This window comes from Pezoporus wallicus, unplaced genomic scaffold (genome assembly GCF_028554395.1).
Source record: "Pezoporus wallicus isolate ANWC-B61680 ecotype Strahan unplaced genomic scaffold, APGP_CSIRO_Pwel_v1 contig_5261, whole genome shotgun sequence".
Classification (NCBI taxonomy): domain Eukaryota; kingdom Metazoa; phylum Chordata; class Aves; order Psittaciformes; family Psittacidae; genus Pezoporus; species Pezoporus wallicus.
Window position 1 is genome coordinate 962904 of NW_026642423.1, and position 13968 is coordinate 976871.

The 13968-nt window shown below is 60.9% G+C and overlaps 2 protein-coding genes across 2 annotated transcripts; one reads left to right on the plus strand and one right to left on the minus strand.

The window, feature by feature from the left end:
• The first annotated feature begins 3581 nt into the window (after positions 1 to 3581).
• On the plus strand, positions 3582 to 7962 carry LOC130610382 (rac GTPase-activating protein 1-like). The gene is made up of 15 exons (XM_057430216.1): positions 3582 to 3678; positions 3802 to 4004; positions 4089 to 4225; positions 4436 to 4514; positions 4726 to 4782; positions 5387 to 5464; positions 5741 to 5852; positions 6122 to 6282; positions 6467 to 6628; positions 6761 to 6856; positions 6929 to 7130; positions 7203 to 7308; positions 7428 to 7560; positions 7636 to 7738; positions 7841 to 7962. The coding sequence occupies exons 1-15, from the start codon at positions 3582 to 3584 to the stop codon at positions 7960 to 7962; spliced, it is 1848 nt and encodes a 615-aa protein (XP_057286199.1).
• A 951-nt stretch (positions 7963 to 8913) lies between these two features.
• On the minus strand, positions 8914 to 13583 carry GMPPA (GDP-mannose pyrophosphorylase A). Its single transcript, XM_057430232.1, has 12 exons — positions 13529 to 13583; positions 13363 to 13460; positions 13183 to 13286; positions 12606 to 12798; positions 12392 to 12451; positions 12135 to 12265; positions 11236 to 11370; positions 10961 to 11058; positions 10790 to 10836; positions 10600 to 10692; positions 10339 to 10507; positions 8914 to 10266 (listed from the first exon to the last, which is right to left on the minus strand). The coding sequence occupies exons 1-12, from the start codon at positions 13569 to 13571 to the stop codon at positions 10166 to 10168; spliced, it is 1272 nt and encodes a 423-aa protein (XP_057286215.1). The 5' UTR covers positions 13572 to 13583; the 3' UTR covers positions 8914 to 10165.
• Between the last annotated feature and the right edge of the window lie 385 nt (positions 13584 to 13968).

The window sequence follows — 13968 nt, forward strand, 5'->3', positions numbered from 1 at the left end:
GCGTTCCCTTTAATCTCGCACAGCAGTGGAGACGGATTTTTTCCCCGTGAGCCAGATGTGTTGCATGGAGCATAAACACCCGCGACAGTTGTTGTGCTCCTCGGTGCGAAGGCATCAGATGTCTGCATTAAAACAAAGCTCTCCACTTAATTACTCAGGCTGATAATTCAGCTCATGGAGGCAGTTCTGGCTGAGAGCAGAGGGCTGGATCACAGCTGGGACTGGAGAGCCTTAGAGTGTGCATTAATCCCATCTCTCCCAGCCCTGATTAACGGTGCTGGAAACCTGCCCACCCTCCTCATTCCCAGGGGAGGGGTCTGTCCAGGTACCCACTCGTTGCCCTGCCAGAGGTGCCCAGGCTGGTGCCTGAGGGGCTCTGCTGACCCCCTGCTGCACCAAAGCACCCTCTTCCCAGCATATTCAAGGTGGGGTCCAGGACACAGAGAACCATTACTTGGAGAGTGCTGTGCTGCCCTGGGAACACCCATCCACTGAGTCTGAAGCCCAGGGGAGCTGCACACAGAATGAGGAGGGCAGGCTCTCAGGGTCACCCTGTGTGGGGACCTGCTGCCAGGGGGCAGCTGGCAGGAGCTGGGGTCAGCCGCATGGCCAGGCTCAGAGCAGGACCAGGCAGATGACCAAAGGCTGTCTCCTGATCCTGCTGACCTGCATTTCTCCTTCCACAGACCAGCAAATGCCTCCTGCAAATTCACCATGTTCCCCTCAGTCAGCACCAGGGCCCAGGGTCCTTTCCTGGGGAACCCCTCACCATCAGGGTAGGCATGTGCCTCCAGCCTGTGAATGACCACCCTGCTCTGCCTGTCCCTCTGGAATGGAATGCTCACACAGGGCTGCTCCCTCAGACCCATCTCCCCTGCCCTCTCCCTTCACCTTGATTCCCCCAGCCCGGCCCCTACTCCCTTCCCTCTCCCCATCCCTCCTGACCCCAGTGCCTGGACATTCCTGGACCTGGGGCATCCCTCTCTCAGCAGAGCCCCCTTCCCTGGACAGCCTGAGGGCTGGCAGTGCTGCAGATCCGCCTGTGGGGTCCTGTCTGTCCAGGGAGGCTGATTTCCTCCAGCTCTGCTCCTGCCCTCTTTATCTCTCCTCCCCAGACTGCATGCCTTGCACCATGGCCAGGGTGAGCAGGAGCGATAGACCCCATCCTGCCCAGGCTGAGCATCCAGGCTGGTGCTGGACACACAGAGCAGCCATGATGGATACAGGCAGGCAGGGAGCTGTGGACAGCACCATCCCAGCAGGGATCCAAGGGTTAAACTGTCATGTATTCAGGGCCATACGCTGGCCAGGAATTACACTTTTATCGGCACACGGTGCTGCTGCCACTTGAATTGGGATTGGGAACTCTATTTCCAAGCTCACCCAAATTATTCTCGAAGAGATAAAGCTTGGTGCAGAGCAGCGCCGGTGCTTCATTAACATTCCCCAGCCCATTCAGCTTTAAACGAAGATTGCCTGCCTTGGAAAATGATAAAATTGAACATGTGAAGCAGGGCATTATGTTCCATCAGCCGATATTATTTCCCACGCAGGGGCCAAGCAGAGACACAAACAGCTATTTATGCAGCTCTTGGCCAAGCCAGGGTGGCTTGCAGGGTGGGGGGAGCAGGTGGAGGGGGGCATGGGGTGGGTGGTGAGTGTCCCTCTCACATCCCTGGGCATGCAAGGGGCTGCCTGCATCCTACCAGGGCTGCTCTGTCCTCCTGGAGACTCCCGGGCTTGTGCCCAGGGTGCAGGATGGGTCTGGGCACCACAGACCTGCTCTGTGCATCAGGAAGGGGCTCAGGGGCGTGAGGGGTCCCCCAGCCCCAGCTGGGGCATCTCCCCCTGCTGCCCTGCCCTGAGGTGTGCATATTCCTTGCTAGGGCTGAGCAAGTGGAGTGCTGGCTCCATGTGCAGGACAGGATCACACATCCTGGAGCTGGCAGGTGCTGGGGAGCACCCGCAGATGGGGAGCCTCTCTGGAGGCAGACAGCAGAGAGCTGAGTGGCAGCGAAGGGCTGAGTGCGCAGGCCCCCAGGGCTGTGATTGGATTTTCCTTGGCTATGCTGAGACTATTGATCCAGCTGTAATTAAAGTCTCTCCAAAACCTGACTCATATTCAAACTTGGGAGGAAGGAGCTTCTCTGAGAAAAACCCTTTGCTCTCCATGCCCTGGCACAGCATGGGGCTCAGTCATGCTGGGGTGCTGGCAGCAGTTCCCAGCTCTCTGCCAGGCGCTGTCCCTAAGGGGGACCCTGCCTTGGGACTGCCTGGGTCAGCAGCACCCCATCAAGGCAGTGTCCCACAGTGTCCTGCAGCGACCCTGATGAGGTTCAGTCCTTGCGGGGTCCATGCTGCCTGGACCCTATAGCCCAGGATGAACACAGACTATTTGCTCACCAAGTGCCTCAGACGCATCCCTGAGATGTGGGGGTGCCCCCCCATTCTCCTCACTTGCCACTGTCTTGGGCCCTGTGTGGTACTGGCACGGGGAGAAGAGCCCGTTGAACCCATGGTGCACCAGAGAGGCACCGGGGTGCTGCGGGGGACCCATGGTGTGCAAAATCCTTTCTCCAGGTCAGAGGCAGTCAGGGAGGTGTGAAGGCAGGAGGGGGGCCTATGAGCGTTTTTAAGTGTGCGTGTGTGTGTGTGTGTGTGTGTGTGTGTGTGTGTGTGCGTGTGTGTGCAGGGGCTTGCAGGCCCTGCCCTGCCGCCAGCCCCGATGCTATTCCCGGTATTCGCAGCAGGTCGGGGCAGGCACAAAGGAGGGGGAGCTCCCGCAACCCCGCCTGGAGCCCCCGCCAGAACGCGGAGCCAGCAGGAGCTGGGGACTGCGCTGGGAGCTCCTGGGCCGGGAATGGGGGGTGCGGAGCCCCCTGGCAGTGCCGGGCAGGGCCAGGGCGTTGAGGCAGGGAGGTGGCTCCATCTGCAGGACACGGTCCGGCCGGGAGCCCCAGTGCTGGCGGTCCCCACCGCCACACGCAGCCGCTCTGTCTGCGGGGCACAGCGGCGGGGGACAGAGGACAAGGACACCGGCTCCTCCGGCTCTCGTGAAGCGGTGCCGGGAGCCAGCCCCCTCCCGCACCTCTGCCCGCCCCAGCGCGTCCCGCGCCCGATGCTCCCTGCACCCCTAGAGCACCCCTCACCCGTAGCGCTTGCATCCCTCAAGTGCTCTCTTCAGGTATCCCTACCCAGGTACCAGAGCAACCCACCCCCAAAAGCGACCCAACCCAGCACCCCCATTTTGCCTGCAGCCAGCACTGCCACCCCGTACCCCGGGGCACATCGCGCCCAGGGCTCCTGCAAAAGCACCCCTACACCGGGAGCCGTCGGGGCGGAGGTTCGGGTCCCAGTGGCGGATGGAGGCGGGGCAGGCACGGGCTCCACCCCGGCCCCCGGCCCCCGGCCCACATAGGCAGGCCAGGAGGGCCCCTTACTCTCGGAGCTTGCGCTTTACCCGCGACCACACAGCGGATCCCGGCAGCGAGTGTGGGGGTCAGAGCTCTGGGAGGATTCCCCCCGAAGCGGGGGCTGTTCTGCCTGGCTGCGGGTCTCTCTCCTAGTCCCAGGGCGGCGGGATGCTGCTGCAGCGTTGCGGGTGGCTCTTGGCCCGGCTCCTTGCCCGGCTGGAGAGGGTGCTGCCGTTGCTGGAGCTCAGCGGTAGCGTAGAGGAAGGTGGGTGCGTGTAGCCTCTCGGCCTTAGACGTTTCGGGACCTCTGGCTCTGCTGCGAGTGAGGGCTGGGAAAGCTGAGGGCTGGCGCCCCATCCCGGCTGGCCCCCCGTTTTGTTGCCCCTAGACTACATCGAGATTGCTCGGCACTTCGAGGCAACGCGCCAGAGATGCTGCCGCCTGGAGCAGGACGGGCGTCGGGCCCGCGAGCAGCTGGCTCGTGTGGAGGCCGAGCGGGCAGCGCTGGAGGTGAAGCTCAAGCACGCCCGCAACCAGGTGGAAGTGGAGATGAAGAAGCGGTTCCGGGCAGAGGCTGAGCTGGAGAAGCAGGTTGGGGGATTGGGCGCAGGGGTACCCCGTGGGGCTGGCTGCAGGCACCCCAGCCTGTTCATCAGCGCCCCCTTTTGCTTGCAGGAGCGCAGACTTCAGCTGGTCATCGAGTTCCTGATGGGGGAGCCGGGGGGCAACAAAGTGCTGAGCGGGGAGCAGTGCTCTGTTCTCAGTGCCCTGGCTGACTGGCGCCTCGGGGCCCCCCTGGCACCGGGCAGGAGGTGAGCAGGGCTAGTAGTCTTTACCCCAGCCTCTCGGGCATCCCTGGGCTTGGCTATACTCCTCTCCCCTTCCCGTCTGCTGGGCTCTAGGGTGCTGGGGTTCTGCCGGGGCATCAGCCATGGGTTCCCAGGAGTGGCTGTATGAATAGGTGCTTGCTGGGGGACTGTGAGGGTTACCCTGGCCTGGCTGATCACCAGCTCACTCCGTAGGTCATCTGCAGTGGATGAATCATGCCAGTCCCTCTTGTCCCACTCAGATATCAGTTATGACCGTACTGAGGATGATGTGGTAAGGAATGACCCCCTGAAAGTCCTGGGGTTCAGCTTCTCCCCAGCAGTGAGCGGGTGATTTGCCCCACTCCTGTAGTGGGGCAGCCCCCTTGCATTGCCGTGGTTAGGGGTGGGCTGCCCCAGGTGGCTGTTGGAGCCACAGATGGATGTTGGATGGTTTTCTGGCCCTGTGCAGCCCTGCCAGCCCCAGCCTTCCCTCTGCCTTTCAGGATGTTGATATGACAACAGTGGTGAGGACCCTGAAGCGCAAATCCCAGGAGAGGCAGGTAGGAGGGAAATGCTAGGATGTGGCAGCCCTGGGGACTGGTGTTGAGGTAGGGACTGTGCCCCTCTATTAGTGAGGATCCCCTAGGTCTGCTCTGCTCTCTTGCACTGTGCCTGTGGGACCTGCTGCCAATGCGGCCCAGGCTGAGTTGCTGGCCCTGGGCCCTATGGGGTTAGGGCACCCAGATACTTCTCCATCCCAGCACAGGAGACTACAAGGAGCCTGGCAGGGGGGTTAATTTATTGATGCTGGGCTGGGAGCATTTGCTGGTTTCTCAGCAAACCTCCCGCAATCAATAGAAACTCCATTACCTTCCACTGTGGCCCAGCTGAGCTCCTCAATAATTCATTCTCATGTGCAGGCATCCTGCACCTCACTCTGCTCACACCTCTGCATTGCAGCTCTGGCCTGGCTTCCCCCAGCCCCAGGGCTGGTGCTGTCCCAGGCAGGAGGCCTAGTTCCCCATGGTGCCTGGTATGGGGCAGGCAATGCTGGGCAACATGGGAAGATCAGAACCTTTTTGGGGACTCAGACCAATTGGCCTGGGAGGGTGGAGGGCGGGCAGATTGCCTGCCTTCCCTTCACCCAGTCTTCTCTGTCCCCAGCGTGTGTCCCTGGCCCCTCAGGTTGGCCCTGTGGTGATGGTGAAGCGGCGCCGTTCTTCTGTGGCACCCCTCAATGCTGTGAGTAGGGATGCCAGTGTGACCTGGGCAGGGCTGGGGTATATGGGCTGCCCTGGTGCCAGAAAGCAATGCTGCAACCTTCAGTCTTGCAGGTCTGCAGGTGCTCAGCTGTCTCCTCTGGGTGCCTGTGCCCTTCACTGTGGTCGCAGTGGGGGCAGCATCCCTGGCTGTGCTGGACTGTGGGGATGGGAAGCAGGTGGAGCAGAGCTGATGGGGAGATGCTGGAGCACTGTGGGCTGCATCTGGGCATGTTCTCACTGACCCTCATCTCTGCAGGCGATTGTCCCCCCTGCTTCCGAGGTCCCACACCCTGCTGGCAGCCTCCCACCTGCAGTTCTGCTGCCACGCCGCCGGTCTCGCCAGGGACATCGTGCCTCCATACGTGCAGGTCATGGGAAGGGCTGAGGAGGGGACTTGGTGGTGATATGGAACCAGCCTCAGGGTGCTGCTGTCACAAGGGAGGGAGGGGATCTGCTGGGGGATGCTTGTCCCCACCATGGGGGTACTGGGGTCCTCTGGACATGCCAAATGCAGCTGTCCCAGGGCAGCTGTGATCTGCAGGGATTCCTTGGGAGGTGGGACACCTCCCCACATCTCAGCTGGTAGTTGGGGCAGTTTGATCTTCAGGGTCTCCTCCACTGCATTCTCTCTCTGCAGAACCAATCACGGTGTGGGGCACCAGTGAGGATCCGGGCTGCCATGCTGCAGTGCAAGAGAGCCACACAGAGAGCAGCTCCACAGGGCAGCCAGCACCAGCCCCCTTCCTCTCACCTCCACCAGGCCTTCCACCCCTCCAGCACCAGTTCACTTCCAAAATGGTGTGTGTCCCAGCCTCCCTCCCTTCTCTTGGCTGCTATGGAGAAAGGAGCCAGGCAGTGGGAGCAGTTTTCCTCCACCCCACCTCTGCCTGCACATGGGCTGGATGGAGGCAGTGGGGGCTGGTTTGGGGGGATGAAGGAGTGGTACTGGGTTATCTGCCCTGACCCTGATCCCCCTCTCCAGGTGATCCGCCCTGAGACATGCGGTGTGTGCGGCTCCCGCATGCGCTTTGGGAAGGCTGCCATCAAGTGCCACCAGTGCCAGCTGCTGCTGCACCCCAAGTGCCAGGAGCAGTGCCCCAGCCCTTGTGTGCCCCGGCCTCGCCACCATGCTTGGCCCCGTGAGGTGAGGGGGGTACAGCAGTGCTGGGGGCTGCCCTGTCCCTGTGGGGCTGCCACGTGGTTGATACCGGGGCTCTGCCTGTCCTGGCTGTTGCTGGGTGGCCGATGCAGAGCAGGTCAATGTTGTCCTCTCCAGGGTGTGGTGGCAGATTTTGCCCCCACCACGCCGCCCCTGGTGCCAGCGCTGGTGGTACAGTGTGTGACCGAGGTGGAGACACGAGGCCTGATGGAGGTAGGGCCCAGTGCGGTGGCGGGGGTGATGTTGTGGTCCCCACATGGCTGAGCCCCTCTCCCTGCACCCCAGACAGGGCTGTACCGTGTGCCAGGCACAGAGCAGCTGGTGCGGGAGTGGAAGCAGAAGCTGCTGCGAGCTGGGGGCATGCTGCCCGCTCTCAGCAGCGTGGCTGACATCCACGTGGTGTGCGGGGTGCTCAAGGACTTTCTACGGGGACTCAAGGAGCCGCTAGTCACCTTCAGCCTCCACCCTGACTTCCTGCAGGCTGCAGGTAAGCAGGGGTCCTGAGATGGGGGGAAAAGAGCTGTTCCTCTGCTAACACTGCGCCATGGTGCTACCACAGACATCCCAGATGATGCTGCCTGTAGCACAGCTCTGCGCCATGTGGTGAGCAAGCTGCCCCGTGCCAACAGGGACACCCTGGCCTTCCTCATGCTGCATCTGCTCAGGTGAGTGGCTCATCCTGCCATGGGATCTATCCCTGCATCCACGCTCAAGTAGGGAAGCTGGGCTGAGGGGCCCCTTGGTCAGGCAGCTCTGTCTGTCCCACCTCTGTCCCCTCTCACAGAGTGTCACGCAGCCCCGAGTGCAAGATGGATGTGCTCAATCTTTCCCGGGTGTTTGGCCCTACACTGGTGGGACACAGCTCGGCCAGCCCCACACCACTTGCCATACTGGAGGATGCACCGCGGCAGTGCAAGGTGAGAGGGGCCCTGAAGTGTGGGGTGTACCCCAGGTGTTGCCACTATCCTCATCCTCCATTCCTCTCTACCCAGGTGGTGGCCCGGCTCCTCTCGCTGCCACCCGACTTCTGGACAGGCTTTGTGGGGACAGAGCAGGAGAACTTGGTGCCAACATCAGCTTCAAGGGGTGAATACGGTGAGATGCAGCCCCCTCCCTGCCCTGTGGCTGCTGCTGAAGGGTGCTGGGTGCCTGCATCTGGGCTGAGGTGCAATAACCACCCCTTCTTTTGTCCTGCAGCGCCATTCTTCCACCCCGTCACCTCCCTGGAGCCCAAGCCAGACCAGCTGAGCCCCCCGGGCTCCGGCTGCTTCCCCAGCAGCCTGCGGAGCTGTGTGGGCATGGGAGCTCAGCCCTTGTGAGTGCTATGGGGATGGGTGTCTGGGGAGCAGGGGTGCAGGGCTTGCTGTGCACCACTGACTCATTTCTCCCCACGCAGGCAACGGCCGGCCCCAGATAAGGTGGGCAAGTTCTTTTCTCCCGTGTAGCCTCCTGCAGCAGAGGCTCCCAGGGGCATGGAGCTGGCACTGGAGGCGTGAAGCCTGCGGGACCAGGCAGCCCCTGCTTCCCTGTGTGGGAAGGGGAGAACATGGCTGGCTCTGCCTACCTGTAGTGGTGGGAAATTTTGGGTATGATTTGTATTAAATGTTTGCAACAAAACAAGCCTGGCTCCAGTTGCTGTTTACCCCTCCCTGCTGGTGCCAGGGTTTTGGGGGCCACTGGCATGATGGAGCCAGGCTGGACAGCAGAGAGCCGTACTGACAGCAAAGGGGAGCAGTGCTCCCCCCGATCCCTGCTTTTGTTGGGTGAGGAGGGCTGGCAGAGCCTCCTCTCCCTGCCCTGGAGCTCAGGATATGGGAGGCCCCAGATCTTAGCCTCAAGTAATCAGAGCTGCTGCTGCTCAGGGCAGGCCAACCTTAAAGTGTTTCCAGACTTCCTGGCACCTCAGCTGAGGCCCCTTTAACTCCTTCCTCCCCTCCACCACTGGAGCTGCAAAGCTCAGGCAGGGCTCGGATGCAGCTCTCTCCCTCCAAGAGGTGGAAGCTGGATGAGGCTGTAGTAGAGCAAGGACCCAGGTAGGGCTTGTTCCCCAGACAACTGCACAAAGGGACAGCCCCTGCAAGGGGCACTTGGGCAAAAGGAGCATTACACAACAGGGCTGAGAGTTGCCTTGGGCAAACCTTTGCTCTAAAAGCCAGGCCTGATGTAGGATATGGAAAACTCATGTACAATCCTGAAAGCAAGTACTTTGGCTCAGTTTCCTACAGCCCACTGTTGTTCACCAATGGGCAAGAAAATTAGCACATTCAAGGCAGAGACAAAACTGAACGAATTTAATGTGCTTAAAGCCAGGGAACAGCTAATCTCCGCCCAGGACCACAGGAGAACTGGCACAGGAAGGCACAGAGCTGGGAGCAAGGATTTACTGCAAATCTGTCAAGCTGGGGTGGTACGGGATGGATGAGAATCTCTACTGCAGTACCTTGCTGAAGGCAAGAGGTGTGATGGGGGCACTCCGTGAAGTAAAGGGCTTTAGCACAGAGCTCCAAAACCAGAGCCAAAGATGGGGAGGTGTATAAAGGGCAGTGCTGGTTACCATTGACAGACTGTGCCTTCAAGAAAGGCTGGTTTGTTGAGACAGCAAGACAGTAGATCTCTGCACATATATGTAAGTTGATTGCTCTGCTGCCCTGTGGCTGGTGCAAGGGGAGTCATGCAGCAAGGCCCACAGGCTGTAACCATACTGGAGCAGAGGAGACTGTTGGCCCACCAAGGTGGCAGGTGCCTGCTACCATCACCCTGAACCTGCACACCTCTCAGTTTGATGGGAGCGGGCAGGGCTGGCAGCTCTCTCAGCTCATCATGAGCCCTTGGGGGTGGAAGTGGTGCTGGGGAAGGGGTGCTTTTGCAGCTCCCTCCAGGGCCAGCAGCCTGCCAACCCAGCCCTCCTCCTGTGCCAGTGCCCTTAGGACAAGCCTAGTGCTGCTCTTGTTTTCCCAGAAGTAGGCAGGACCCCAGCTCAGGCTGTTGCAATCACATTGCTGAAATCAGGATCCTTACACCTGGCTCCAGCCCGCTGAGCTGCGTATACAGGACAGGAAGACTGAAAGCTCCCCAGCCTCAGAGATGGGCAAAGTCCTTCCAGGGACTTGCAGAGAGCAATTGATGTAGGATGAGGAGTGTCAAGACAGTGCTGGTAGTACCCTTTGGTGGAGAAACACCCAAAGTTAGGACCCAAGACACTGCAGGCAGCGATTCCTCACCAGCCTTAGCCCAGGGCTCCCTGCATAGGTACACAGCCTGGTGCGTAGGCTACGTGCTGTCCCTGAAGCCTTCACCCTGCTGGTCCCTGGGCTGCAAGAGAAGCAGCATGCAAGGTTGATGGTCACCAGCTTTAATGTCTGACTGGAGTAGGAGTCAGGCACTTGTAGGTCTCCTGGCCTGTACCTACCCCGCTGGGGGTGCTGGGAACCTCCCAGGAGGTGAAGCCTCAGCACAGGCTCTTGCTGTGGGGGAGACAGGGGGTGGGGGGCTGGCACTGCCCCCCCCCAGCAAGCCACTGACTCACAGGATAATCTGGTTTTTGTAGCTGCGGCTCAGCTCCTTGTGAGGAAGGACGATGGAGTTAAGAATAACAACCTCAGCAGGGATGGTGACACTGCAGCCTGCAGATAGAGCGTGAGGGGTTAGCCAGAGGGAAGCCTCACTATGTGGGGCTGGGTGCAGGTGGGACATACCCAGGATGGTGATGGATGGTGTGAGGCGCCCGTCCCGGAAAAGGGTCTCACTGTCGATCTTGGCATAGGGATCGTTTGGGTTGGGGTCACTGGGCGTTCCTTCAACCCGTGCCCAGCGCCCAATGGTGCTGTCCCAGCCCACGATGGTATTGAGGACACAGGTGTGGTCCTGGGTCACAGGGGAGGAGGATGAAGGGTGCTGCTGCCTCCCTGCAAGGGGAGGGGAATTGACACCTGCACCCTCAGGCAATCCCTACTTACATGGAGTGAGGCACCATGCAGGACTATGGATTCTCGCACGCGCACACCAGCTCCCACTGTCACCCCCTCCCCAATGGAGACATTGGGGCCCAGCTGTGAGGACAGAGGGAGGTAATGAGGTTGAGGACAATGGAGCCCTCAGCATCCCTGAGCACTGCCCTGCCACAGGGCCCCCCAGACCTGCACTCACCACTGCAGTGCTGTCGATGGAGGCCGTTGGGTGGATGTACACGTTCCCTGCAACACAAGGCAGCTGCATCAGGGAGGCAGGATTACCCACCTCTCAGATCAGGGGAGGTCCTGCCCATGGGTCCCACTGCCTCCCCAGGCAGCCCCCAAGGTGGCGGAGGATGTCAGATACCTCGGATGATAGGGCCTCCAGGTTTGTTCTGGGCCAGCCTCTCTGGGTGGCTTTTGCTGTACTGGTTCAGGTAAAGGCGGCTGGCATAAATAGCAGAGCTGGGGTAGGGAAAACATAAGATTGTTATTGCCTCTCCAGCACTAATCACAACAGGGGAGTGTCCAAATTCAGCACTTGCACCCACCCCCAGTTCCCTGCCTGGTCGCCCTCCTCTCCCATCCCTGAAACAGATCACTTGATGCTCCTGCTGCACCACCTCTAGCCACAGCCCTTACCCAGCTGACTTGATCTGGCTCCAGAAGCCATCAGTTTTGTAGACATACAGCTTGCCCCTCCCAGCCAGTGCTGTGAACACGTCCTGCTCTAGCCGGATCACTTCTGAACGCTGCCAGCCATTGGAGCTCTCCTCTCTGCAAGCAAGAGGCCTGTTAGACACCCACCCAGTCATAGCCTCAGCCAGGGACCCCAACAGGTACCCTCCCCAAATTCAAGAGCTTCGCTGATCCTAGCCTCCTACCTAGCCATGTACTTCTCCCCAGAGGTGCGGACAGCCCCAGCCATCAGGCTAGGCTTGTCCAGCCCCACTGAGCTCTAGAGCAGCAGAGGGACCAGGCTCTGACAGCTAAAATAAGCTCTGAGCCAGATGTTGATGGTGCAAGAGCCCCCACCCAGCCCAGGCAGGTGTTTGAGCAACGGATCCTGCCCCCGCTCCAGAGCCCTGCTCAGCTGGATTGTTGCTTGGGTGGTGGCAGAGAAGTCAGGTGACAATCTGGCTGGTGCAAGGAGCTGGATGGGGGAGCAGAGCATTCCCAGGTGAAAGGCTTGCTCTGCCCCTTGTCCAGAGCTGAATGAGGATGGGGTGGGACGCAAGGGAGGGAAAGGGGGAGTCTCAAGCTAGCCAGGAGGGGAGCAGAGGCAAAAGCAGCTTTGCAGAGCAGGCTGGAGGAGGGAGGAAAGCATGTGGTACTGCCAGGGACAATCCAGCCCTGAAAGCAGCCGGTGCAGACACAGAGGGAGACTTACCCACGGTAAGGATAGCTGGTGCAGGACCAGGAAACAAGTGAGTGATGGCAGAGGAGAAGAGAAGATAGAGAAAGAATGGAGGATGAGTGTGCTGCTGCAGCCCTGGGAAGCAGTGGGGTGGGAGGGACATGGGGCACAGAGAGGCACTCACAACACTAGGTCTTGCTGGTTTCTCTGGAAGACCTCGCCAATGTGCTGGAAGACAGCAGGTGTGAACAGGTAGATGCCGCAGTTAATGATCTCACTGACAAACGTGCTGGGCTTCTCCACATAGTGCTGGACCTGCAGATGGGGGAAGAGACGCGAGTCCCAGGGTGCAGCCCTCGTCCCTGGTGTCACTCCTCTGTGCACACTGGGAACATGCCTATGCAGGCAGTGCAGCACCTGCTGCCCAGGGCTCTCCAGTACCTCCTGAGTGTCTGCATTTGCCACGATACAGCCATAATTCAGTGCCTGCGTCCTGTTGGCCTGCAGAGTGAGGACATGTTAGCAGTGGCGGAGTAGCAGGCATGCAGAGCAGATGAGACCCACAGCTCACCCAGGCACCCATCCACCACAGGAGCCGCTGGCTCCTAGACAAGCCAATGGCAAAGCTCCACTGCTCCCCAGCACTGCCACTCACTGTGGTACCCAGAATGACAAAGCTGTGCACGTCCCCATGCTGCTGCCGGAACTCCAGCATCTCCTGCAAGGGGAACTCTGAGCACACGTCTGCGTTGAGGACAAAGAAGGCCTCAGCACCACCTGACAGGATCTGGTCTCGGAAGTGATAGATGCCACCACCCGTGCCCAGCGCCGCATACTCCTGGAGATACCTGCGAGCCAAGCAGGGAAAAGCAAGGGCTTATGGAAGCGGGTGTCTGGTGGCACAAACCAGCAGCAGGACAGGGAAGGGCTGTCAGGGGCTGGAGGGATATAATCTTGCTATGCAGTGATGGGGCTCATGTGGATGCTGGCACAGGGGAAGGAGACCAAAGGAGGGGAAGATGGCTTGGAACTGGGCTGGGGAGGCATCCTTGCAGCAAGAACCAGCCAGGGCAAGAAAATTTGGCAGAGCTAACATCAGAGTGGTAGTTATGCCCATCTGTGGGGGGACAGGGCCCACCTGTCCAGTGCCTGGGTGCTGGCTGGCATTTGCCAGCCTGGGGAGGCAGGTGTGCTGCCACGGGTATCCCGGGGGTGCAAGGGCTCCTGCCCACCTGATGGGGATCTTGAACTCCTGCTGTGCCGACACCAGAAAGCGGCTGAGGGCCTCGTGGGGCTGGTAAAAGCCCATCAGCAGGATCTCCTTCATGCCGGGCACCTGGGGAGGGCAGAGGTAACGGGCGGGACGGGTGCCCCCGGTCCCCCATTCCCCTCAGCCCCCATCCCCGCCGTACCTTGGCGCAGGCCTCAATGTGGTGCTGCACCATGGGCACGCCGGCCACCGGGAAGAGCGGCTTGGGCACCTCGAAGGACAGCGGCCGGAACCGGGTCCCTGCGGAGCACAGCGGGTTCGGCAGAGCCCGGCGGCGGCGGGGGACCCCGCGGGCCCCGCGCACTCACCTTTCTGCGGGCCCCCGATGAGGATCACCGCCTTCAGCGGCATCACGCCCGCCCGCTTCCGCACACGTGGCTGCCCAGACGTCAGCGCGCCGGGCTCTCTCCCCCTCGCTACGTCACCGCGCCGCGGGCCGTGCTTGCCGGAGCCGGGCCGCCAGGGGGCGCTCCAGTGGCGAGAGAACCGGGGCGGGCCCCCCGAAGGCGGAAGTGGGGACCGGTGGAGGAGGACACGGGATACGGGACCCAGCCGGTCTGTAACCGGAGCAGCCACCGCGGCCGCCCGGCCTCATATGGGCAGCGTGTATTTATAGCCGGGTACCGCTCGCCTGCACCGGCTGAGTCCCGGCCTGAGACCGCCCCGGTGCCGCCGCCGTGCGCTCCTGCACCCGGTATTTTCACTCCATGAGCGGCCTCCCACTCTGCCGGGCGCCACTTGGATGACC

Bases quoted from the DNA above. Each gene is read 5' to 3' on its own strand.
- LOC130610382 (XM_057430216.1), top strand. From the start codon at position 3,582: ATGCTGCTGCAGCGTTGCGGGTGGCTCTTGGCCCGGCTCCTTGCCCGG. The intron at 4,005-4,088 runs GTTGGGGGATTG...TTTTGCTTGCAG, and splicing joins AGGCTGAGCTGGAGAAGCAG to GAGCGCAGACTTCAGCTGGT. The intron at 6,283-6,466 runs GTGTGTGTCCCA...CCCCCTCTCCAG, and splicing joins ACCAGTTCACTTCCAAAATG to GTGATCCGCCCTGAGACATG.
- GMPPA (XM_057430232.1), bottom strand. From the start codon at position 13,571: ATGCCGCTGAAGGCGGTGATCCTCATCGGGGGCCCGCAGAAAG. The intron at 10,508-10,599 runs GTAAGTAGGGAT...CCTGTGACCCAG, and splicing joins TGCATGGTGCCTCACTCCAT to GACCACACCTGTGTCCTCAA. The intron at 10,267-10,338 runs GTATGTCCCACC...CTCTATCTGCAG, and splicing joins ACCATCCATCACCATCCTGG to GCTGCAGTGTCACCATCCCT.